The sequence below is a fragment of the Lycium ferocissimum genome, chromosome 1, assembly GCF_029784015.1.
Source record: "Lycium ferocissimum isolate CSIRO_LF1 chromosome 1, AGI_CSIRO_Lferr_CH_V1, whole genome shotgun sequence".
In the NCBI taxonomy this organism is placed as follows: domain Eukaryota; kingdom Viridiplantae; phylum Streptophyta; class Magnoliopsida; order Solanales; family Solanaceae; genus Lycium; species Lycium ferocissimum.
In genome coordinates this window covers 66,197,172-66,220,746 of record NC_081342.1, presented here as the reverse complement: position 1 = coordinate 66,220,746, position 23,575 = coordinate 66,197,172, and the positions used below count along the sequence as shown (strand labels likewise).

General features: G+C 35.2%; 1 protein-coding gene and 1 long non-coding RNA gene across 3 annotated transcripts; one reads left to right on the top strand and one right to left on the bottom strand.

Moving 5' to 3' along the window:
- Positions 1 to 483: 483 nt before the first annotated feature.
- Positions 484 to 15,386, bottom strand: LOC132057669 (LRR receptor-like serine/threonine-protein kinase FEI 1). 2 transcript variants are annotated; one of them, XM_059450289.1, is made up of 14 exons: positions 15,251 to 15,386; positions 13,157 to 13,372; positions 12,909 to 13,044; positions 11,220 to 11,291; positions 11,075 to 11,146; positions 10,091 to 10,162; positions 7,929 to 8,000; positions 7,770 to 7,841; positions 7,110 to 7,198; positions 6,114 to 6,278; positions 5,683 to 6,003; positions 3,510 to 3,755; positions 2,738 to 2,871; positions 484 to 1,202 (listed from the first exon to the last, which is right to left on the bottom strand). In XM_059450289.1, exons 2-14 carry the CDS (start codon positions 13,236 to 13,238, stop codon positions 972 to 974), a joined length of 1,764 nt encoding a protein of 587 aa, XP_059306272.1. In that variant the 5' UTR covers positions 13,239 to 13,372; positions 15,251 to 15,386; the 3' UTR covers positions 484 to 971. The 2 variants fall into 2 exon arrangements, with proteins under 2 accessions (XP_059306272.1, XP_059306275.1); XM_059450292.1 differs by having other exon boundaries at positions 13,157 to 13,368.
- Positions 13,867 to 14,816, top strand: LOC132030721 (uncharacterized). Its single transcript, XR_009408079.1, has 2 exons — positions 13,867 to 13,989; positions 14,699 to 14,816. It is a non-coding gene; the product is annotated as an uncharacterized LOC132030721 (long non-coding RNA).
- Positions 15,387 to 23,575: the final 8,189 nt, after the last annotated feature.

Sequence of the window (23,575 nt, the reverse complement as noted above, 5' to 3'; positions counted from 1 at the left end):
TCTCTTGAGCCTAGAGTCTTTTGGAAATACCCCCTATCTCCCAAGGTAAGAATAAGGTCTGCGTACACTCTACCCTCCTCAGATTACACTTGTAAAATTACACTGGGTATTATGTTGTTGTAATGGCAGTGTTGGTGGCTTTTTCTTTTCTTTTGCTGTTCATGTCCACATTTTCCCATCTTTTGCTTCTATTTGTCTTTTTCCCTGAACTGAACCGTAAAATGGTCTAAAATGCAGAATATCCCACGTTCTAGCAGCTGACATTTTCGCATATAATCCCAACTTGATACTGTTCATCATTAAAAACAACAACATACCTAGTGTAATCCCCAAGTGAGGTTTAGAGAAGATAGTGTGTATGCAGACCTTACCCTACCTCAGGAGGTAGAGAGGTTTCCGATAGATAAAGGAAAGTCGATATTGTGCATAATGCCCTATGATACTTTAATATCTCCACTTCACCAACATTCATTCAATATCAGATAAAACAATATCCAGAGAAACCATGATTTTCAGCCAACCCATATATCAATTATTGTGGTGAATTACAATATACACAATGAGATCAACCTCCGAAAAGGTTGAATGCAAATCAATTCAATCATTTCATATACATAAGCAAAAGACTACAAAAAAAAAAAAGGCAAAAAGGAAGACACAACAACAAAAGAGGGATTTGGTTGCCCATACCACCCGTACAAATCCCGATACACCCATGAAGAAACAAAAAAGCTCGATGCAGAGGGAGCAAAAAAAAAAAAAAAAAAAAAAGAACTAACCCCACTGAACCCTATGATGACTAACTGGCAACTCAGATTTTGAAGAGTGATGGCAGTAGAGATGGCCTTTTTCTTGGTGGCAAATCTGCAGAAAGAATGACTAAACAGAGTACACTGCTAATTGTTGCAGATCTTGATTCTCATATAATGCTTGTACCATTCTTCAATTCCACATTAAATTCTCTTGTAATTTTAGTTACAACCTTCATCAGAACTCGAATCATAGAAGTCGCTGGGGCAAGGTGTCATGACCTCAGATTCAAGAATCTGTACAACTCTGTGCATGGTGGGCCTCTCTTCAGGATTCGAAGAGACGCATTGTGTAGCAACTGAAAGCAGCGCATCCAAGCTTTCCATCTGTACCCGTTCACAATGTGGATCAACTATCTCCCTTTGTCTACTCTCAGTAGCTAGATAATTCAACTGCAATATGGATAAAAGACTTGAGATTTAGTACAATAACTCAGAGAGCCAGGTTTATGATGAAAGGGATAATTACATTTTTGGGCAGCTCAAAAGAATAATAGCCAGCAAATGAATAGGTTTTGTATATTAATTATAAATATACACATAATATACATACTGTATACACAAAATATACATATAATATACACTATCAGCGTATAAATTTTGGCTAGCGCCAGCAATTAGTTCAACCATCAGGCCAAAAATGAAAAAAGCCCTTTATGAAATGCAGGTCCTACAGCTGCCTCGGACAAATCACTTCAAGTAATAGAGCTCTTTCTTTTTCCTTTTGGGGGAGGGGGGACATTGCCCACAGAGAAATACGCAACCCTTGTTTGCTTTTGATATGCAGAAAACTGAAGTTCGTAACATAAATGCAAATTAATTATATAGTGGAAGCTCTAACATGGTATTAATTTCATATGATTTGATCAGCACCATAAACAGAAACAATTATTCTTTAAATTGATCAGCACTACGTACTTGGGTAACCAGCATGGATATGAGACTGACAGTTGTTGATTTCGAAGACTTAAATTCTCTTTCAAGTCAACATTAACATAGTATTGTACTTCATACACTAATTCCAAGTACCTATCTGCTAAATAACATTTTGAGCTAATTGGATAAACCATCTCTAGTGTATATCTGACCTCAATATTTCATTATGTTCATTGCTCATCTACATGTATTTTCACATAACAACTGCCCTTCTAGCCACTGGAGGCAAAATATCTATACTACAGCAAGTTCCAAGAATTAAGTTGAACAGGTACAATCTTTATACACGTGGAGAAATTACATCTCTGATTTGTGGTTCACAGTTTCAAATAATGAATTGAGTGGTCATTCATTTTTTAATTTCCCATCACATTTCATTTCTGATTCTCAGAAACTTCATTTCCTAAAAGATGAGTTTCAGTTGCACAACTTGCCTCTACTATTTCTCCTATTAAAGTTTCCTTGTACAATAACATTTCTTAAATATTATCTTTCAACTCCAAATAACCTTTTACCTTGACAGTAAATGGTCACCAGCAATTTGACTTTTAAAGAAGGGAAAAGGGGCAAATATACCCCTCAACTTTGGGAAATAGAGCAGATATACCCCTCGTTAAAAAAGTGGTGCATGTATACCCTCGCCGTTATAGAAATGGTGCATATTTACCCTTTTAGTTAACAGACCTATATTTTCTGAATTAAAAAATCAGTCCACCCAATATTTTTTACCCTCCCGACCAATGGGTAAAAATATAGATCTGTTAACTAAAAGGGTAAATATGCACCATTTCTATAACGGCGAGGGTATACATGCACCACTTTTTTAACGAGGGGTATATCTGCTCTATATCCCAAAGTTGAGGGGTATATTTGCCCCTTTTCCGTTTAAAGAATACAAGTTATCAACTCTCCAACGGAATGTCAGGACTCAGAAGAAAGAGAACATAAATTTGAATAAACTCAGGCAACAAGAAGTTAGTGGCATAACATACCCAGCCAACAATGTTGAGGCCCTTCTCAATGAATGATGCATCAGTGGGCCGCTTCCCGCTTGCTACTTCAAGAACCAAAACTCCAAAACTATAAACATCGGTCTTTTCTGTAGCTCTACCACTCTGCATGTACTCTAGAAAATAAAGGAATACCAAGACGTCACATAAACAACAGAAATAAATCAACGGAAACAACAGAAATGCATCAGTTAAATCTGCATCCGCCACACGTGCATCCCATATGTCGCACGTATCTTGTGCATCGCGCGTGCATTCCATGCTCATAGATATTTGTGTGGGTATAAATCACCTCAGAGTTTGTACAATATCAGGAATCTCCATAACAAGGAAAAGAGAACTAGATTCATTAAGAATAATAAATATTTTACATATCTGCTTTTCTTGGAGATTAAAAAAGAACTTCTATCATATAAAATGATGCAGCAAGACACACACTCATCGCATCAAAAGCAATATTTCATATTGTCTCCCAAAGCCCAAGATAAGAAGCTTCCATATTCGAACCATCCTCTCAGCCCCTCTGTTATTAAAGTAGATCTAATATTTTCTTGTTGAGACAATAGGAAAAGATGTACGGAAAGAGCAAAAAGTACAAACTGTCGTGTACTTCAAAAAGAATTGAAACTACAATCTCACAGGGTCACAACTATTACAATCAGCATGAACTATTTCCACATACTTTTAGAGTTTTGAAATGTTTGCAAGAGTCCAAAATTAAAGGAAGAATATATATGTTTAATCATGTGTATACCTGGAGCCAAATATCCAAATGTGCCAGCTACAATGGTTGTGATGTGAGACTCCTCATCCTCCAGCAGTTTGGCCAGTCCAAAATCTGATACTCGAGCCTCAAAATTTCCATCAAGCAAAATGTTGCTAGACTTTATGTCTCGGTGTATTATTCGAGGCGAGCAATCATGATGTAAATATGCCAGCCCTTTTGCAGCTTCCATGATTATAGTCAACCGTGCGTCCCAGTCCAGTTGCTCAGATCTCTCTATATAGAACATCAAAAACTTTTTATCATTTTTAAGTGGAAAAGCCTATTGAATTCTTGACTCTTAATAGACCAACTACAGAAAATCCTCAACAGCAAGAGCAATGTAACAAGTCAGAAGAACTAGCTTAGGATATTCATCTTCTTCTTTTTTTCTCTTAGCTTTTTACCTGCAAACAACAATTTGTAGAATTGCATGGGCAACTTACATTCAGATCTTCACATGGTTTCCACTTTCAAACAAGAACGTAAGGTTGAAATTCCATTGTGTTTTTTAACATTGCAATAGCACATTAATTTTGATGGTGATGTTTCATTCTTTTGAAGCCACTATACTACGGTAAGTCGGTAACATGTATTTTGTGTTATTTTCTGAAGACTTGCAACGTATCTCTTTAATTTTAGTATGAAATATAATTAGCTAAACTTCAATTATATTGTCATGTCTTGAGTACCGTTTCGTTGTGCCACTCTGTGTATGTCAACTAACCCACGACCGTAAGTTAGCTGCCTTCTGAAGGCAAAACCACATAATTTGAAGTTCTACATTCAAGGTTCTATAGCAACATCACAAAACATCAATGACACCCCAAGAAATCCATCAGAGTGCCATCAACTACTTGTCGCTCAGTTACCAAGTTAAACTTTATTATCTCCAAAGATATGCACATTAGACTGCTTTGTGTTCCCTCTCTATTACTTTCGGTTTTTGGGGATAAAGTTGGGGAAGGGAGAAGCAGGAAAGAACACCACAGAAGTACCCTTATCTACTAGTTAATTTCACTCGTATAATAGACGAAACAAATAAATCTTCTACGATTTCCTCCCAGACTAGCACCCCCACCGCCCCCCCCACAAAAACCCCGCGCCACCTCCCCTCTCTTAGTTTTATGAGCTAGAAATCTCTTCAAGCAGGCAATCAGTGCTGATATACATATATCTAGAGCTGCGTTACCAAACAGGACACGTAAAGCACAAAGCATAGCAATCACATTGAAAAATCATACATAAGGTCATTTCTTCTGATACTACTGTAGCGGCATTCCCTTCTTTTCCTGTTGTCATCTCCTAGCGACCTTTTTCTTTTTTCTGAAATGTTATCATCTCCCAGAGAATCCTAGACCAAATCTTTTATGGTTTGAATCAATAAGAAGACCAAAACAAAGGAATCACCTATCAATTATCATCATTTGTTTTGATGGTTAAGAAGATCCAAGACTAAATATGCCTATATCTGAATATAGATTATTCAATAATTTCTTGAGGCAAAACCCCGTAAAAATTGTATCTCCTCCTCCCAAGTGGCCTGATCATCTTAAATTATCATATCAACTACAAATAGAGGCACAACAGTCACGAAGGTAAATTATGAAACCTCACTGCTCCTACAACCCTTGTCCCCTTAACCCACTAGCTCAACCGGTGTGGCACCAATGCTCCCTTCTTTTCCATTCTTTTCCACAGTAAGTGTGACAAATTTGTGAAATAGATAAAAAATAGTACATAGCAAAGAAAGCTCCAGAGACAATATTCAGAGCTATCACAACTTGGGACAATGGAGCAGGACTCTATCATCTACAGGGAAGTGTCCAATAATTTCCACTGTTCAAATGGCAACTTGCTACTTTGGCTCAGTTTAATATTACTAATTTTATGGAGATCATATATTAGAGGCTAGTGGTAGTGCCATTTAACTGCCATCGAGCAGCATTACCTAAGGTAGAGTGAAGAGCTGTGTATGGAAGACAACCAACAGCATTGCACAATGATCACTAAAGATTGCAGCAAATATCAACCTTACATTATTAGAGGCAAAATGTCCAAAATATTGCCACTACTACCAGTGTACATGCTAAATTCATAAATAAGCATATATCTTCACCCTACCATAAGCAGCAAGATAATTAACAGTGGAAGAATATCTCACCATGCAGAACTTCATCTAAGCTACCGCCGGATAAGAAGTCATACATCAACAACTTCGATGTTGGACAATTGCAATATCCTCGCAGATTTACCAGGTAACGGTGCTTTATGCTTCCAAGAATTTCAAGCTCTCTTTCAAAAAATCTATCAAATCCCTCGTTTATCTTATTAATTCTTTTCAAAGCAAACACGTTGCCATCGTCCATTGCAAGCTTGTAAACGGTACCAAATCCCCCAGAACCAATTATGTGTTCTTCATTCAAAGCCTCCAATTTTTTGATGATATCCTCAGAAGAATAAGGCAAATCTCCATGAAACATCACTGAATTAAGAATTTGGATAATTAATCAAACGGATTCGATGCAATATTCAAAAGGATTAAGGAAAAAAAACTTCAATATAGTAATTTTTGCATAGGTTCTCGACGAAGACCTGCACCAACATCCACTTCGAGGACTCTGCCGTCATTTTTACCCAGTTTCTTATAGAGGAAACATCCCCAGAAACACATTAGCGCCACCAGTAACAGTGCACCAACAGTTGCAGAGGCACTTATGAGTAGTCGACCAGAATACTTCTTCTTATTTAGGTTTTCCGCTGAAAAGATTGCAGAAGAGATGTTACCATGAACCACAAGAAAGAGAAACAGGAAGAGTAGAGAAAGAAAAGAAGTGGAAGAGCTACAGATCCAACTGAACATGTCATCAAGTTACATCTCAATAAGCACAGGTATAAGAAAAATAACTAAACCATAATGTAATGCTCTTAACACATTTTTTTATAACCGCGAAATTCGCGTGTTGCAACACGGTGGGAAAACACGATGGATAATAGACGCGCCCCTCTACCCTTCTCCACTTAATTGCCTGGTTTTTCAAGGTTCAAATTTGTGATGCACGCCTAACCTACACATCACATGTTGCACTCTTACCACTAGATCAAAGCTTGGGCGCTCCTAACACATTATACATGTACATAATACTACAAACACATATAAGTTATCTGATTTTACCATTAGAAGTACAAGGTTTTGTCTTGGTACAGGAAAAAGAACATTCCTAAGCAAATATCTCTTAAATATTCCAGTCAAAGCAAATATTCAGGTGAGTAAATATAAGAAAATATCGAACCAGATAGAACTTCAAAAAAAGGAGAATAACTGATAATTTGAATGTAAATGGTTATGCAGACGAGTATTAAATAAGTAAATATTAATGGTATGTGTTGCTTTTCTTGATATAGGAATAACTGAAGGATGAGTTCTGATATTTCAGCAGCCAAAACATTAGAAGGTACCCTTGACCATGTGAGAAACAACATCTATGTAGATATAGATATACATATACGTATACAGCCTCTTAGAGATACAATGTAGAGAAATTTAATATCTAACGAAAACTTTACAACGGACCCATCTCACATATTTACCTGAAAATGGGGGCTGAGAAGATGTAGGACCTCTAGCATCGCATACCACATTAACTTGTTGGCCGCACAATTTACGATTTCCGATAAAGCTGTCGGAAGTTAAAAAATCCAAAAATGATGTATTAACGAAGTGACAAGTGCTCAAGTTTCCAATTACCATTGTAAGGTCATAATTCATCTCAAGGCAGTCACTCTATGCACATGAAACAGAAACAAGGTCTGTACCAAATGCTACCCCAACGATTCACTTTCCACTCAGTCATAGACCTATTTAACTGATGGATCAGATAAAAGAAAAATGAACTGGAGAATTACACCTAAGTTCTCAAAATTATCTGAGCATTGACCACAATTTCCTTCTATGTATTTTGAACACAAACAGTTGGGAAATAAGGCATGATACAGGTACTTGACAGAAATAACATGTTTTTGATAATAGAAAACCTCGTCTAAAGATCATATAGACAGGTAGTACCAATAAAAAGAATTAAAACTCTAGAAAACTGACAAAAACAAAAACAGTATATATAGGTATTCTTATGGTATTTACTAAATAGATGGTGAGGCAGCATTTCATCAGGAAAATGATCAAGAAGAACAGACCTTGATGCTTTGACGGTTAAAACTCAGTATAAAGGAACTTAGAACTTTTGGACTTACGAATCATTTCCAAAGTTGGCAAGGCGCCCCTCACTAGGTATTGGCCCAACCAGAAAATTTGTTGACACGTTGCTGTAAACATTAAACAAGAATATTAACATGAGAGGTCCAACCCCACCCCACCTAGACTCATAGTAAAGTTTAAGTTCTAGGGCTCACAGAGAAACAAGATTGGTCAGCTTCCCAAGTGATGCTGGAATATTTCCACTGAGTGAGTTACTTGAAAGATCCCTGCCAAAGTTAATAAACCAACATCAATTTGGTTAAGTTGTAGGAGCACTAACTAAGTAGCCGTTTGGCCATAAAAATTATTCACTTTTTTCCGGAAATATTTTTCACACTTTTTACTTTTAGGCGTTTGGCCATAGATATTCGGAATACAACTCCGGAGTTGTATTCCGGAATACCAAAAACAAGAAAAACTTGTTTTTCAAAAAAAATTCACTTTTTTTTTTTTTTTGAGCATTTGATAAAAAAAATTCACTTTTTTACACTACATTTCACCAAAAACTACAATTTCAAAAACTATGGCCAAACACAACTCCAACTCCAACTTCAAAAATTCCAAAAAAAGTGAATTTGTTTTTGGTATTTATGGCCAAACGGCACCTAAGTTTGATTTTCATGTCATATGTCCAATTGAGATAGCTCACATACAATGAGGAACAGATCAATAGAACTTCCCAAATGATTTTTAACCCCCCCCCCCCCCCCACCCCCAAAAAAAAGTAGAGATCGTTTCTACATCAATTTGGTTAAACTGTCGAAGCACTATCTAAGATTTATAATTATTAATTAAGGTAGCTCATAACATATAATGTCCAATAGAAGTGCCCAAGTGATAAAAACACAATCAGAAATCTTATCTATGCTAAATTAAGCTATGAAGCTCAGACTCTTTAAAAAAGTTGACAGGTGCGTGTCGAATCCTCCAAAAGTAGTGGATTTTTGGAGGATCCTCCACGGGTGCGATAATATTTTTGGAGAGTCCGAGCAACATAGAAATAAGTCAACAATAAACTGAGCGTCTTATTTTGACATGTAAAGGCGAGTTTATTGATGTCCAGCAACAAGTTAATGAACTCAGCATTTTTTAGGCAATGGAAACTCAAGGTGAAAGGAACACTTTTCTTCGTCTTGAATTTTGTGGATAGTTGAATTAAGTTTCCTGTCCCTTCCCTCGTAGGCTAAGATCATGGACCAAACCCAAAGTCTTGCTTTTGCGATGGATAGTTGAATTGAGTTTCCTGTTCCTTCCCTCAAGAGTCGACTAAATCATGAACCAAAAGCAAAGTCTTACTTTGGTGATGAACAATATTATCCAATTTGTCCACTTATCTCCAAAGTCCATATCCTTGAGAAGATTAACTAAGAAAACCCAATTGACATGGTCGTGTGATCTTTCTTTCTTTCTTTTTTTTTTTGAGAAGGTCACAGTTGTATGCTCTCAATGTCCAATTTGCACAAGATACCTGACCTGCCAAGTCTTCTCCTCAAATCTAGATACTTCACAGGATATTAAAGTTGCATCAATGATTTACCTACCCTTTATGCAAGCGAATTGTATCAGTGACAAATTTGCCTACAGATCTCTTCAATCTTTTCAGTCAAGGTCTTCGGAATTATCTTTTATACACTTCAAGTAAACTAAATAGCCTATAATCTTTCAACTTGCACCACTCTATTCTGGAATAAAGGTAAGCAAGGTTTAAAGCTCTTCCCAAAATGTCCATACAGATGAAACTGCATTATGGCTTCACAAAATCTTTTCTTCCAACATGTGACGTATACTCTTAGATTTAATTAAAGCCTCACCCATAAACTTCAATTCTATAAGGATATGGATCTCATCCTCCTCGTGGAGGTTGTTGATCTTGACATCTTCCTCTAGCCAATTCTAAATTTCTGCCATTTGAGCAAAGTTTATCCTACTTTGATATCTTCAAGATTCGTCTGATTGGTAAGTGCCTTTTCTTTTGACTTTTAACATTTTGTATGCAATACTCTCCCAACCTTTACTGTGAATGATTTCTGGAATAATCAGTGCAGATCTTCTGTACTCTTATATCATTTCTATTCTCACGAATCTCTGATGTTTATTGAAGTTCTAGAACATATTATACCAGAAAATACAAACCATACTAGAAACTTTGTGCCTAGTCAAATAGTGCAACATAAATTGAAATGGAGGGAGTACTATTCCAGCACTAATATAAAATGTTGAAATTAAGAATAGATGAAAGACGGTTACTTTACAAGCTTCCCTTTTAAAAAGTTGACTTGACCAATGTTTATGGGCATGCTCAGCAAAAGAAGCTTACAGTTTCTCAAGCTTAGATAGGTTCCCCAGTTCATCGGGAATCACTCCGTTTAAATAATTGCCCTGCAGAGATCTGCATCAAAGAGATTAGAAGTGCCTAAAATTAGTCAGGACTGGGCAGTATATTGATAAAGAGTCAGAGCAAAATGTATGAGCAAAAAGAAATATCCCCCGAATTTTCCTGAACATTTCAGAACTGAAAAAATGACTTCAGATTAGTACTATACCAAAGACTGTATACTCTAGCATTAGTGAAAAACTGTATGCCTTTTTCAGTTGAACTGCTCAAAGTACTTATTGACTGAAGTCTGATGTTTAATCCTAAACATTTAATGATACATGGATGTTTAAGCATTGCAGAATAAACAATCCCAATAGTCATTTTGAGCAATCCCAGAACAGGGTTTAAACTAGAATTTAGTTCTTATAATGAACAATAGCAGTATATTAACGTACTACACGGGCGCATCAAGTCCTTTTATTTTTCAGTTGCCTTAAATATTTTGAGCTCAACCAGTTACCTTTAAATATTTTGAGACACCTCCAATCTTTCTAAGACTCATAAAAGGCTCGATCTAATTTTCTTACAATCCTATCAAGTGCAAATTAATCATGTAAAACAAGTTGGAAACTTACTTTTCACCCAAGTGCTTAATAGTGATAAACTTCAGAATCTTGATAAATGATATAAATAATAAATGGGAAAATTACATCCAATGCCTTTGGGTGATCTAGTTTACAAAATATGACCAAATCTATAGGTTTTGTATATTTATATGTATAATATACATATTATATGTATACAACAAACAACAACACACTGGGTATGTAGTTGTTTGTTGTATACATTAATATACATACCTATATTGTATAGATTTTGTATATTTCAGCCATATTGGTAAATAAGTTTGGCCGAACTGTACATATTGGTAAGTTTCCTTAAATAAAATATGCAAGTTACATCAAACAACTACATTACACTTACAAAGATTTCAGCTCTGTACAATTTCCCAATTCAGGGGGTATATTCCCATAGAAGTTGTTGCCATGAAGAGATCTGCACCTTCATACGTGTTATTAACATAGAAAGACTAAAATCAACATATAAGACAACAGGAATGGAAACATACAGAAACTGCAAATGGTCTAGCTTCCCAATATCTGACGAAATAGGTCCGCTTAGCTTGAGATTAGGGAGGATCCTGGATGATTCAATACAACAATCACCTTTAGCAGCTCAAATGAGATAAACTTCCGCATGCAATTTGCAACATAGGGAAGGCAAGTGGAAAAAGAGTTTGATGAAAATTAAATGTATTAACATTCTGCCAATGGCAAGAAGTAGCAGAGATGAAAGGTAAAAAGAATCTGCCATTAATAATGTCAAGCAGAAGGAAAAAAAAAAATGAAGTTCCTTATGAAGAAAGAATGGCAAGTTAAATGGAAGTATCATGAAAACTAATACAGAAGAAGCTGAGAAGAAAGGTAAAGAGAATCTGCAAGATAGAACTACAATTAATAATGTCAAAGCACAAGTGCGCCAAGCGAACTAAGTCCAGCATCTAAGTGGAGAAGGATAGAGGGACGGATCCATCATCCCAAAGATTCAGAAGTTGCGGTGGGCTCCAGACAGATTTTCTGATCATCAAATAAAAGTAATAATTATGTCAAAGCACAAGGAAAGCAAGTGAAGGTCCTTCCGAGAAAGGAACTCTAGGAAATCGAAAGAACTTCTCAATTTGCAGATGACCCAGAATTCAGTAAAAAGGACACTATCCAACAGAATCTGCTCGACAGAGTAGAGGTCCTGGTATATTCAACCAAGGCATTGCTACTCCCCACCATATACTACAACAAGGTACACAATGCAACAATTTGTCTACAAGGACAGCAGATGAACCAAAAGATGATTACTTACCAACCAAAACAGAGCTGACCTACATGAACTCTAGCCCAAAAGCTACTTTCCCCAATAAACTTTCCAATGGTCTTTGTTTTAAGAAATATGTAAGAATGGACTTCTCTCATGTGTTGGCAAACTCATAACAATGGTTACTTATTCTTCTTCTATTGTATTGAAAAGATAACTGTTCTTTTAAAGGGAAAATACTAGGCTCATTGATTTGAAGAGAATTAATTCCGTTGAAGTATATGAAAACAGCATATGGAGTTACAGATTAATTTAGCATTTGGAAATCTTTTGCCCAAGTCTTTGAAACTTCAATAATTGTACATAGTTCAAACATTGATAGAAGCCTTGGAAGGAATTGGCCGCTTGAACATTGATAGAAGCCTTGGAAGGAATTGGCCGCTTAAAGATTCAAAATTGTCAATTTTTTATAAGTACAATAATTTAAATTGGCATTGTGGAAAAGCTATTAAAAAATATCGGGATGAATGTAATGAGGTCAGGTATTTGACAAGTATAGCAGTCAAAAAGCGTCAGCCCAGTGTAAAAGCAAGATACCTACCACAAAATGCAGTAAAAAGCAAGATACCTACCACAAAATGCAGTAAAAAGCAAGATACAGAAAACACAAATCTCAAATTCAGCACTGCATTCATTTTTTAACAGAACAGTTGCTGATCAGATCTACGAGATAACAAAAATCCTATAGCAAGGCAGAAATTACATGACCCCAAAGCAGTCAAAATCAACAGAGATAAACAACTGCTGAAGTTAATAGGACAAGATTTCCTATCAATGCAGATAACTTTCTAAACACATTTGTTTTCAAAATATTTAATTTGACCAACATCTCGAACGAAGTCAATACCACCATACAGATGATTCCGATAGTATTGCAGCAAATACTCACAAGGATATAGCTCTCTTGGACTTCAGGTCACACCGCACTCCTTTCCAACCACATGGATCAGCATCTTCTGGCCTCCAATGAGTAAGAATAGAGTCTGAACCTGGTATTGCGGTCCTAAAGCTATCAAGTGCGTGCCCTGCAAACATTGAAAACTGTGTCATTTATGGATTTACCTAAACCATACGGACAACTCATGAAAGAAAACTGAAGACAAGAGTAACACACTGAAGACCAGAGTAACACTATACCATCAGGACTGAGAGCTTTTACAACTTCTATAACAATGCAAAGAAACAACAGCTCCTGAAATTTCACATAGAAGCTGCCCATCTTGGCACTGGTCGAGCATAATAATCTTACTAAAAAACATCTGATATGCCAGGCTGCACTGCACCTCCCTTGGACATACAGTTGACAAGTTGATGACACCACAGAGAAGCCAGCAAGGAAAGATAGAATGCTCCCTGGCGAAACAGAAATGCATCAAAAGGCATTAACAAGAATCTCGTTATGATCAAGGAAACATGACAAGATTTGAAGTGAAGAGGAAGAAAACTTTTTTAAAAAAAATAAACGACAATAAATAGAGGACCAAAACCAGAGATAATTCTCAAACATAATGCAGAATGTCAGAACCTACTAAAGGGCACACCTTCATCTACAGTTTTTTTTTTTTTTTTTTTTTTTTTTTTTGTGTGTGTGTGTGGGGGGGGGGGGGGGGGGTCACTGCAGACAAATTCATTGTATTAAACATGTCCTCAGGGCTTGGATGCATCATGTTAAAATTACTAAATCCGGTGATAGTTTGACATATTCAAGGAAACGGGGAGATTGCTGAGGATGTCGCCCATCGTATTGGAGTAGGGTGGATGAAATGGAGGCTTGCTTCTGGGGTATTGTGTGATAAGAATGTGTCGCTAAAGCTTAAACGTATCTACATAGTGGTGGTTTGATCAATTTTGTTGTATGGTGCAGAGTGTGGCCAATTAAGAACGCCCACGTCCAGAAGATTAATATAGCAGAGATGATGATGCTTAGATGGATATGTGGGTATACCAAGAGAGATATGATTACGAACGAGGTTATATGGGGCAAGGTGGGAGTGACCTCCGTCGAGGACAAAATGAGTGAAGCGAGACTAAGATGGTTCGAGCATGTGAAGAGGAGGTGTGAGGATGCACCACTAAGGAAGTGTGAGAGGTTGGCCATCGCCGGAGTTAGGAGAGGTAAAGGTCGGCCGAAGAAGAACTACGGAGAGCTGATTAGACAGGACATGGCACAGCTTCAACTCACTGAAGACATGACCCTAGACAGGAAGGTGTGGAGGTTGAGGATTATGGTAGAAGGGTAGTAGGTAGCTGAGTAGTGTCGCACTCTAAGGGGGGAGAGGTAGTGGCTTATTATTAGTATTTTTATTCTTCGATGTGTATTACTATCTATTGCATATTTTCTCTGTATCTTGCTACTTTGCTGTCATAATTTTTGTATCTGCGTTGAATTCCTTTTCTTGTATTTTCCTTTCCTTTCTTTTTTTCTTTTTTTTTTTTTTTTTTTTTTTTTTTTTTTTTTGCTTTTTGAGCCGAGGGTCTTTTAAAAACAGCCTCTCTACCCCACAAAGGTAGAGAGGTAGAGGTAAGGTCTACATACATCCTACCCTCCTCCTCAGACCCCACTTGTGGGATTCTTGGGTACGTTGTTGTTGGCAATAGTTTGACATAACTTCTCAAACATTATGCAGAATGTCAGAACATATTACTGCTCGAAAGCAGCTTCAGCAAATTTTCCAACAGGGCCAAAGTGGTCAACTCTAGACCACCAGAAGCAAGTTCAGCTGAGAATGCTTCAATTTAGCGATAATTGAGTAAAAGAACAGTGTAAATACAGGGAGAAGAACATATACTTCAAACCCCATAATAATGCACAACTGTTGAAGCACACAGTACAACTATCTCAGAAACTAAAACACTGAATTTCATAAAAACAACCGAAGCAAATAAACAAGCCCTAGAAGAAATGCACAACTGTTGAAGCACACAGTACAACTATCAGATACTCCCTCCTTTCAATTTGTTTGTGGCATTTTGACTTGGCACGGAATTTAAGAAAGTAAAAGAATATTTTTTAATCTTATGGTCTCTGCCGAATTGTACCAAAATGTTTTTTTAATATTACGGTCTTAGACATGCCACGTCGAAAGTTGAAATTAAAGAGTGAATAAAATAGGAAAGAGTCTATTTTTTTTTTTAAGTGGACTAAGACAAATAAATTGAAGAGGACTAAAAAGGTAAGTAGTAAAACTTTAATTTCACGGAAGGATTGAAGCAAATTACCAAAATAAGTACCTGGATAAGAATCTAGATTTGATCTGCAAGTGAGTACCAGAAGCTCATTTTAGCATAAAGTGACAGAGAAATAGAGAAATGTAGAGTGTGAGCTGTAAAGTTGAAAGTACGCAGAAAATAGAAAGAAAGAACAAAAATGAACAACAAGAGAGAGAGAGAGAGAGAGAAACACAAAAAGGGAAAAGGGTTGGTTTCTCTCTCTAAGCTCTTTTGCTTGCTCAACTCTTTGCTGTTAGTAGATTTGAGATTGTGAAAGACAAGCTTTTTAGAGAGAGAGAAAGAAGGTGGAATTAAAAGGAAGTTTTTCTTGCTTCTCATATTTTAGTCTTTAATTTATTCAGACCTGCTTGATTGGCATAAATTATGTAAGATTTTTATTTTTGAAAACTGAAACTTTTGTCTCGCTTAACGTGCGGGAATTAAGTTATGCAGCATAAAATGCGTAGTAGTATTTTTCAAATTATGTTGAGTGTTAAAAGTTTTATCTTTTTTGACATAACTTCCGAACGTGAACTTTGTCAAGTGAAATATAAACTTATGTCATTTTTCAGATTATGTTTGACGGAAAACAGAACAATCCAAAAGAACACATTGTTCTCCCAAGATTTTTCAATATTTGTTTCACTAGTCGATAGTATAATCACATGTCAAAGAACACGAACTACACCATAAGATTCACAGTCTAAGGTCATATCTTAATTACGGAAGCGAGAGGCGGATCGGAATTTGAAAACTCATGGGTTACCAAATTTCTTATATATTTGAAGGGTCTCACATTATAAATATAAGGTTCGGATAAAAGTTGTGGGTTCGCACGCCCAATGGTGTGGATCCGCCCCTGTTACAAAGATTGTTCCAATGAACATCGTACAAGACCACTTACGTCTCCATAGAATCCTCTATAGAAGTTCTTCACCCAAGGAAGAAGTGAGCTTTCGATTTCCCAAAAATTATGTCTTTTCTCTTTACCATTTTATTTCGTAATATATATATTTACTTATTTGTTTGGGTATGGATGCTGGTTGTAGCATGGGTGGCTAGGAATTAATTTAATGATATATTGAGTATTGAAAGTTTTATCTTATCCGATATAATTTGTGAAATATTATGATACACATATCGAAGTTAAACGTAAACTTTTTCGAGTGAAATATAGGTTAAATTAAAGACCACCTCGAAATAGTGGCATTTGTCCGAATGACGTATTAAAGGGGTACGTAAATCAGTGAGAGCCAATGACAGTGGAGTGAAACTCGCACGTGTGGCTCTGACCTCTCCACAGGAGCAACCGACGATTGTAGGATACATATCCTACTAAACTGTGAAACCACGGGCCGCATCGTGCAAACAATAATTAGACTCTTTTGTTCTACCTACTTTTTTTTTTTTTTTTTTAGCATTCCATATTGGGGAAGTACAGGTCAAATTAGTGCACGAGTTACATTAGGTTGACTTGCTAAAGATATATTGTCCTTATTAGATGGTAGTATAGAATTTGCAGCAAAAATGTAGGCAAATAGTTTGCCCAAGGCCCAAACATACTGATGCCAAAGCCCTACTTCATAGATTTGGGTCATTTGCACTTTTGATCCTATTTTGTGCTGGTCTTCAATTTTTGTCCTTCAAATGGGCTGGTCTTTAATTTTTGGGTCAATTCGCACGTTTGTCCTCTCTTGGGGTGGTCTTTAATTTTTGGCCCCTCAAATAGCTAGTCTTTAATTTTTGGCTTCCGGCACTTTAAGGCATAGAAATGGCGTTTACATCGCCTTGAAATATAACTATACGATAAGCATAGTTTACTATGAAAACCTTGCCTTGCAAAATTATTATTTTCTTTCTGCTAGGTTGAACCGGAAATGCGATTTCAATAAATGATGAATAAGAAATTATTTTGGCCGTTCATTAAATGAGAAGTAGGGAAAAAGACCAGTCCATATGAAGGGAAATTCGCGCAATTTTGTAATAGCGATTTGGGTGATAAAAATTAAAGACCAGTCCGTATAAAGGGAAATTCGCGCAATTTTGTAATTTTTGCCATCGAACTTATACGTAGAGAGGTATAAGTTACGCATCATAATATCTAAGTTATGCCAGAGCACTAAAAGAACTTATATTATGCCCCACTAGACATAAGTTTGATTTTGAAGAAAAAAAAAATTTAAGATGCCACTTGAAGGACAAAAATTAAATACCAGTCCATTTGAAGGCAAACCGCCTCTTATACTCGCTTATCTTCCAAAGACGCATCTACGTTCAAAAGGAAAACAAATGAAGCTCCTTCTGAAGAAGGAATGTCAAGTTTTAAATTTACATGTGCCACACGTGTATCTTGTGATGACTAATTGGCAACTCAGATTTTAAAGAGTGGTGACAGTTGAGTAGATGGCCTTTTTCTCTTGTGGCAGATCTGCAAAAAGAATGACTAAACAGAGTACACCGCTAATTCTTGCAGATCTTGATCCCCATTAATGCTTGTATCATTCTTTAACTCCACATTAAATTATCTTCTAAATTTAGTTACAACATTCAATCAGAGTTCGAATCATAGAAGTTGTTGGGGAAAGGTGTCATGTCATGACTTCAGATTCAAGAATCTATGCAAGCAAAATTTCTATCAAGCAAAATGTTACAAGACTTTATGTCTCGATGTATTATTCAAGGCGAGCAAACATGATGTAAATATGTCAGCCCTTTTGTCGCTCCCATGATTATAGGCAACCGTACATCCCAATCTAGTTGCTTAGATCTCTGTGTATAGAACATCAAAAACTTTTTATCATTTTAAAGTGGAAAAGCCTATTGACTTTTAGACTATTAACATTCACTAGACCAACTACATAAATCCTCAACAACAAGAGCAATGTATGAAGTCAGTAGAACTAGTTTAGGATGGTCATCTTTTTTTTTTTTTTTTTTTTTTCTCTTAGCTTTTTACCTGCAAAACAAGAATTAGTAGAAGAAATTCAGATTTTCACATGGTTTCCACTTTTCAAACAAGAATGTAAGGTTGATATTCCATTGTGTTTTTTAACATTGAGTTAGCATGTTAATTTTAACGGAAAAAGAAAATTCACAACTTTGAAAAATAGTTAAATCAAATCTTTAGAGCAAGAATTTATATTCTTACATATTATTAATCCTAGCCCTTCAAAATTATTTTACCTCAAATAATTTTTTACCCACTAATACGAAATTATTTTTTTTTTCAGCCCAAACTAATACGAAATTATTATTTTTTTTTTTGGAAAAATTATCCATATTATTTTTTCTTGAAATTTTTTTTTTTTAGATTATTATTTTAGTGGGTAAAAAAATTATTTGAGGGTAAAATAATTTTAAGGGCCATGATGCCACGTGGCAATAGTTACACGTTTTCCCATAAGATGAACCGTAAAAATAGTGGCCCTAAAGTATAACGTAAGGGTGAATGAACTATTTTCAAAGTTCAAGCAATTTTACTTTTCCGTAATTTTAATTGTGATGTGCCATTCTTTTGGGGCCACTTTACTACGGTGACATAATTTTGTGTTATTTTCTAAAGACTTGCAATTTATTTCTCATTTATTTTTTGTATGGAATATAATTAGCTAAACCTCAATTATATAGTCATGTCTTGAGTCTCTTTTTGTTTTGTTTTTCTGTATAGGTCAAATCACATGCGATCGTAAGCTGACTGTCTTGTGAAGGCAAAACACAAGAATTTGAAGTTTTAGATTTTTATAGCAACATCACAAAACATCAATGACACCCCAAGAAATCCGTCAGAGTGCCATCGTGCCATCAACTACTTGTTGCTCAGTTACCAAGTTAAAAAGTCCATTATCTCCGAAAGATATGCACATTAGACTTCTTTGTGTTTCCTCTCTATTCCTTTCAGTTTTTGGGAATAAAGTTGGGGGAGGGGGGAGGGCGGAAGAGCACCACTGACAGAAGTATACTTGGCGTATTTCTTTTCCTATATATACATCCCGTACGCCGCATGTGCATATCATGCATCGCACGTGCATTCCATGTCAATTAGTAAAAAGTATATATATTGTTAAAACATGTATTAGGAATATAACAAAGTTAAAAGAAAAATAGGTATTGTATTATTATAAATCAACTTAGTAATGATAAAATAAGAATTTTACGTTTAAATAATTTCTAAATATAGAAAAATGACATTTTCTTTGAAATAGATAAAAAAAAGTATGCCACATACATCCGGACGGAGAAAACAATAGTTAAATATTTATAAATGGTTCAAGTAAATAGCATTTGGTTCTTCAAGCTATAAATAACCCCACTGTTCAACCACCAATTCCACAATCATACTCCTACTCCGCTAGAAATTGCCTCCTTCTGTTTCAGGGAAAAATCTAAACTTTCTATTTTTGTTGTTCTAAAGAGTTTTTTACCTTCTTTCTAGCTGTTGATTTACGCACGTGCGCCACACGTACATCGCATGTCGATTAGTAAAAAGTATATATGTTATTAAAGCATGTATTAGGTATATAACAAAATTAAAAGAAAAATATTGCAAGTTCAAGCTGATAAAGGATGATTGTATTTCAGCAACTTGATAGTTAATGACATTTTCTTTGGAATAGACAAAAAAGGTATGCCACGTACTTGGTTCTTCAAGTTATAAATAAACCTATTGTTCTTCCATCAATTCCACAATCATACTCCTACTCCGCTAAAAATTGCCTCCTTCTGTTTCAGGGAAAAATCTTAACTTTCTATTTCAGTTGTTCTAAAGAGTTTTTACCTTCTTTTTAGCAGTTGATTTACGAACGTGCATCCCATGTCAACTGGTAAAAACTATATATATTGTTAAAGCATTTGTTAGGTATATAGCAAAATTAAAAGAAAAATAGTGCAAGCTCAAGTTGATAAAGGATGATCATATTTCACCAACTTGATAGTTAATGATTTTTTCTTTGGGATAGACAAAAAAAGTACGTCACGTACATCTGGACGGAGAAAACAATAATTAAACATTAATAAATGGCTCAAGTAAATCGCACTTGGTTCTTCAAGCTATAAATAACCCCGTTATATTGTTCTTCCATCAATTCCACAATCATACTCGTACTCCGCTAGAAATTGTCTCCTTCTGTTTCAAGGAAAAATCTAAAATTTCTATTTCAGCTATTCTAAAGAGTCTTTTCCTTCTTTCTAGCAGTTGATTTACGCACGTGCGTCGCACGTACATCCCATGTTAAGTAGTAAAAATTATATATATTGTTAAAGCATGTATTAGGTATATAACAAAATTAAAAGAAAAATAGTGCAAGCTCAAGCTAATAAAGGATGACCGTATTTCAGCAACTTGATAGTTAATGACATTTTCTTTGGAATAGACAAAAAAAGTATGCCCCGTACATCCGGACGGAGAAAACAATAACATTAAAAAAATGGCTCAAGTAAATAGCACTTGGTTCTTCAAGTTATAAATAACCACATTGTTATTCCATCAATCCACAATCATACTCCTGCTTCGCTAGAAATTGCCTCCTTCTGTTTTAGGAAAAAATCTAAACTTTCTATTTCAGCTGTTCTAAAGAGTTTTTTCCTTCTTTCTAGCAGTTGATTTACGCACGTGCGTCCCATGTCAATTAGTAAAAATTATATATATTGTTAAAGCATGTGTTAGGTATATAATAATTTTTTTTAAAAAAAAATAGTGCAAGCTAAGTTGATAAAGGATGATCGTATTTCACCAATTTGATAGTTAATGACATTTCTTTAGAATAGACAAAAAAGTATGTCACGTACATCCATCTGGACGGAGAAAACAATAGTTAAACATTAATAATTGGCTAAAATAAATAGCACTTGGTTCTTCAAGCTATAAATAACCCCATTGTTCGTCCATCAATTCCACAATCATACTCGTACTCCGCTAGAAATTGTCTCCTTCTGTTTCAGAGAAAAATCTAAAATTTCTATTTGAGCTGTTCTAAAGAGTCTTTTCCTTCTTTCTAGCAGTTGATTTACGCACGTGCGTCGCACGTACATCCCATGTTAATTAGTAAAAATTATATATATATTGTTAATGCATGAATTAGGTATATAACAAAATAAAAAGGAAAATAGTGCAAGCTCAAGCTAATAAAGGATGATCGTATTTCAACAACTTGATAGTTAATGACATTTTCTTTGGAATAGACAAAAAAGTATGACACGTACATTCGGACGGAGAAAACAATAATTAAACATTAATGAATGACCCAAGTAAATAACACTTCGTTATTCAAGCTATAAATAAGCTCATTGTTCTTCGATCAATTCCACAATCATACTCGTACTCCGCTAGAAATTGCCTCCTTCTATTTCAGGGAAAAATCTAAGCTTTCTATTTCAGTTGTTGTAAATAGTTTTTTCCTTCTTTCTAGCCGTTGATTTATGCACGTGCGTCCCATGTTAATTAGTAAAAAAACTATATATATTGTTAAAGCATGTGTTAGGTATATAACAAAATTAAAAGATAAATAGTGCAAGCTCAAGTTGATAAAGGATGATCGTATTTTACCAACTTGATAGTTAATGATATTTTCTTTGGAATAGACAAAAAAAATTATGTCACGTACATCTGGACGGAGAAAACAATAGTTAAACATTAATAAATGGATCAAGTAAATAGCACTTGGTTCTTCAAGCTATAAATAATTCCATTGTTCTTCCATCAATTCCACAATCATACTCGTACTCCTCTAGAAATTGTCTCCTTTTGTTTTAGGGAAAAATGTAAATTTTTTATTTCAACTGTTCTAAAGAGTCTTTTCCTTCTTTCTAGCAGTTGATTTATGCACGTGAGTTGCACGTGTGTCCCATGTTAATAGTAAAAAAACTATATATATTGTTAAAGCATGTGTTAGGTATATAACAAAATTAAAAGAAAAATAGTGCACGCTCAAGCTGATAACGGATGATCGTATTTCAACAACTTCATAGTTAATGACATTTTCTTTGGAATAGACCAAAAAACTATGCCACGTACTTGGTTCTTCAAGTTATAAATAACCCTATTGTTCTTCCATCAATTCCACAATCATACTCGTACTCCGCTAGAAATTGCCTCCTTCTGTTTCAGGGAAAAATCTAAACTTTCTATTAAAGCTGTTCTAAAGAGTTTTTTCCTTCTTTCTAGAAGTTGATTTAGGAACGTGTGTCCCATGTCAATTAGTAAAAACTATACATATTGTTAAAGCATTTGTTAGGTATATAACAAAATTTAAAAAAAAAATAGTGCAAGCTCAAGTTGATAAAGGATGATTGTATTTCACCAACTTGATAGTTAATGATATTTTCTTTGGAATAGACAAAAAAAGTATGTCGCGTACATTTGGATGGAGAAAAATAATAATTAAACATTAATAAATTCCTCAAGTAAATAGCACTTGGCTCTTCAAGCTATGAATAACCCAATTGTTCTTCCATCAATTCCACAATAATACTCATTCTCCGCTAGAAATTGTCTCGTTCTCTTTCAAGGAAAAATCTAAATTTTCTATTTCAAATTGCTCTAAAGAGTCTTTTCCTTCTTCCTAGCAGTTGATTTACGCACGTGCGTCGCACGTAAATCTCATTTTAATTAGTAAAAACTATATATATTGTTAAAGCATGTAATAGGTATATAACAAAATTAAAAGAAAAATAGTGCAAGCTCAAGTTGGTAAAGGATGATCGCATTTCGGCAACTTGATAGTTAATGACATTTTCTTTGGAATAGACAAAAAAAGTATGCCACGTACATCTGGACGTAGAAAACAATAGTTAAACATTAATAAATGGATCAAGTAAATAGCACTTGGTTCTTCAAGTTATAAATAACCACGTTGTTAATCTATCAATCCACAATCATACTCCTACTCCACTAGAAATTGTCTCCTTCTGTTTCAGGGAAAAATCTAAACTTTCGACTTTAGCTGTTCTAAAGAGTTTTTTCCTTCTTTAAGAAAAATCTAAACTTTCTATTCCAGCTGTTCTAAAGAGTTTTTTCCTTCTTTCTAGCAGTTGATTTATGCACGTGCGTCCCATGCCAATTAGTAAAAAAATATATATTGTTAAAGCATGTGTTAGGTATATAATAAAATTAAAAAAAAAAATAGTGCAAGCTCAAGTTGATAAAGGATGATCGTATTTCACCAACTTCATAGTTAATGGCATTTCTTTGGAATAGCCAAAAAAAGTAGATCACGTACATCCATCTAGACGGAGAAAAAAATAGTTAAACATTAATAAATGGCTAAAGTAAATAGCACTTGTTTCTTCAAGTTATAAATAACCCAATTGTTCTTCCATCAATTGCACAATCGTACTCGTACTCCGCTAGAA

Bases quoted from the DNA above. Each gene is read 5' to 3' on its own strand.
- LOC132057669 (XM_059450289.1), bottom strand. From the start codon at position 13,238: ATGGGCAGCTTCTATGTGAAATTTCAGGAGCTGTTGTTTCTTTGCATT. The intron at 11,147-11,219 runs GTATGTTTCCAT...ATGAAGGTGCAG, and splicing joins CTAGACCATTTGCAGTTTCT to ATCTCTTCATGGCAACAACT. The intron at 7,842-7,928 runs GTGAGCCCTAGA...TAATGTTTACAG, and splicing joins CTGACCAATCTTGTTTCTCT to CAACGTGTCAACAAATTTTC.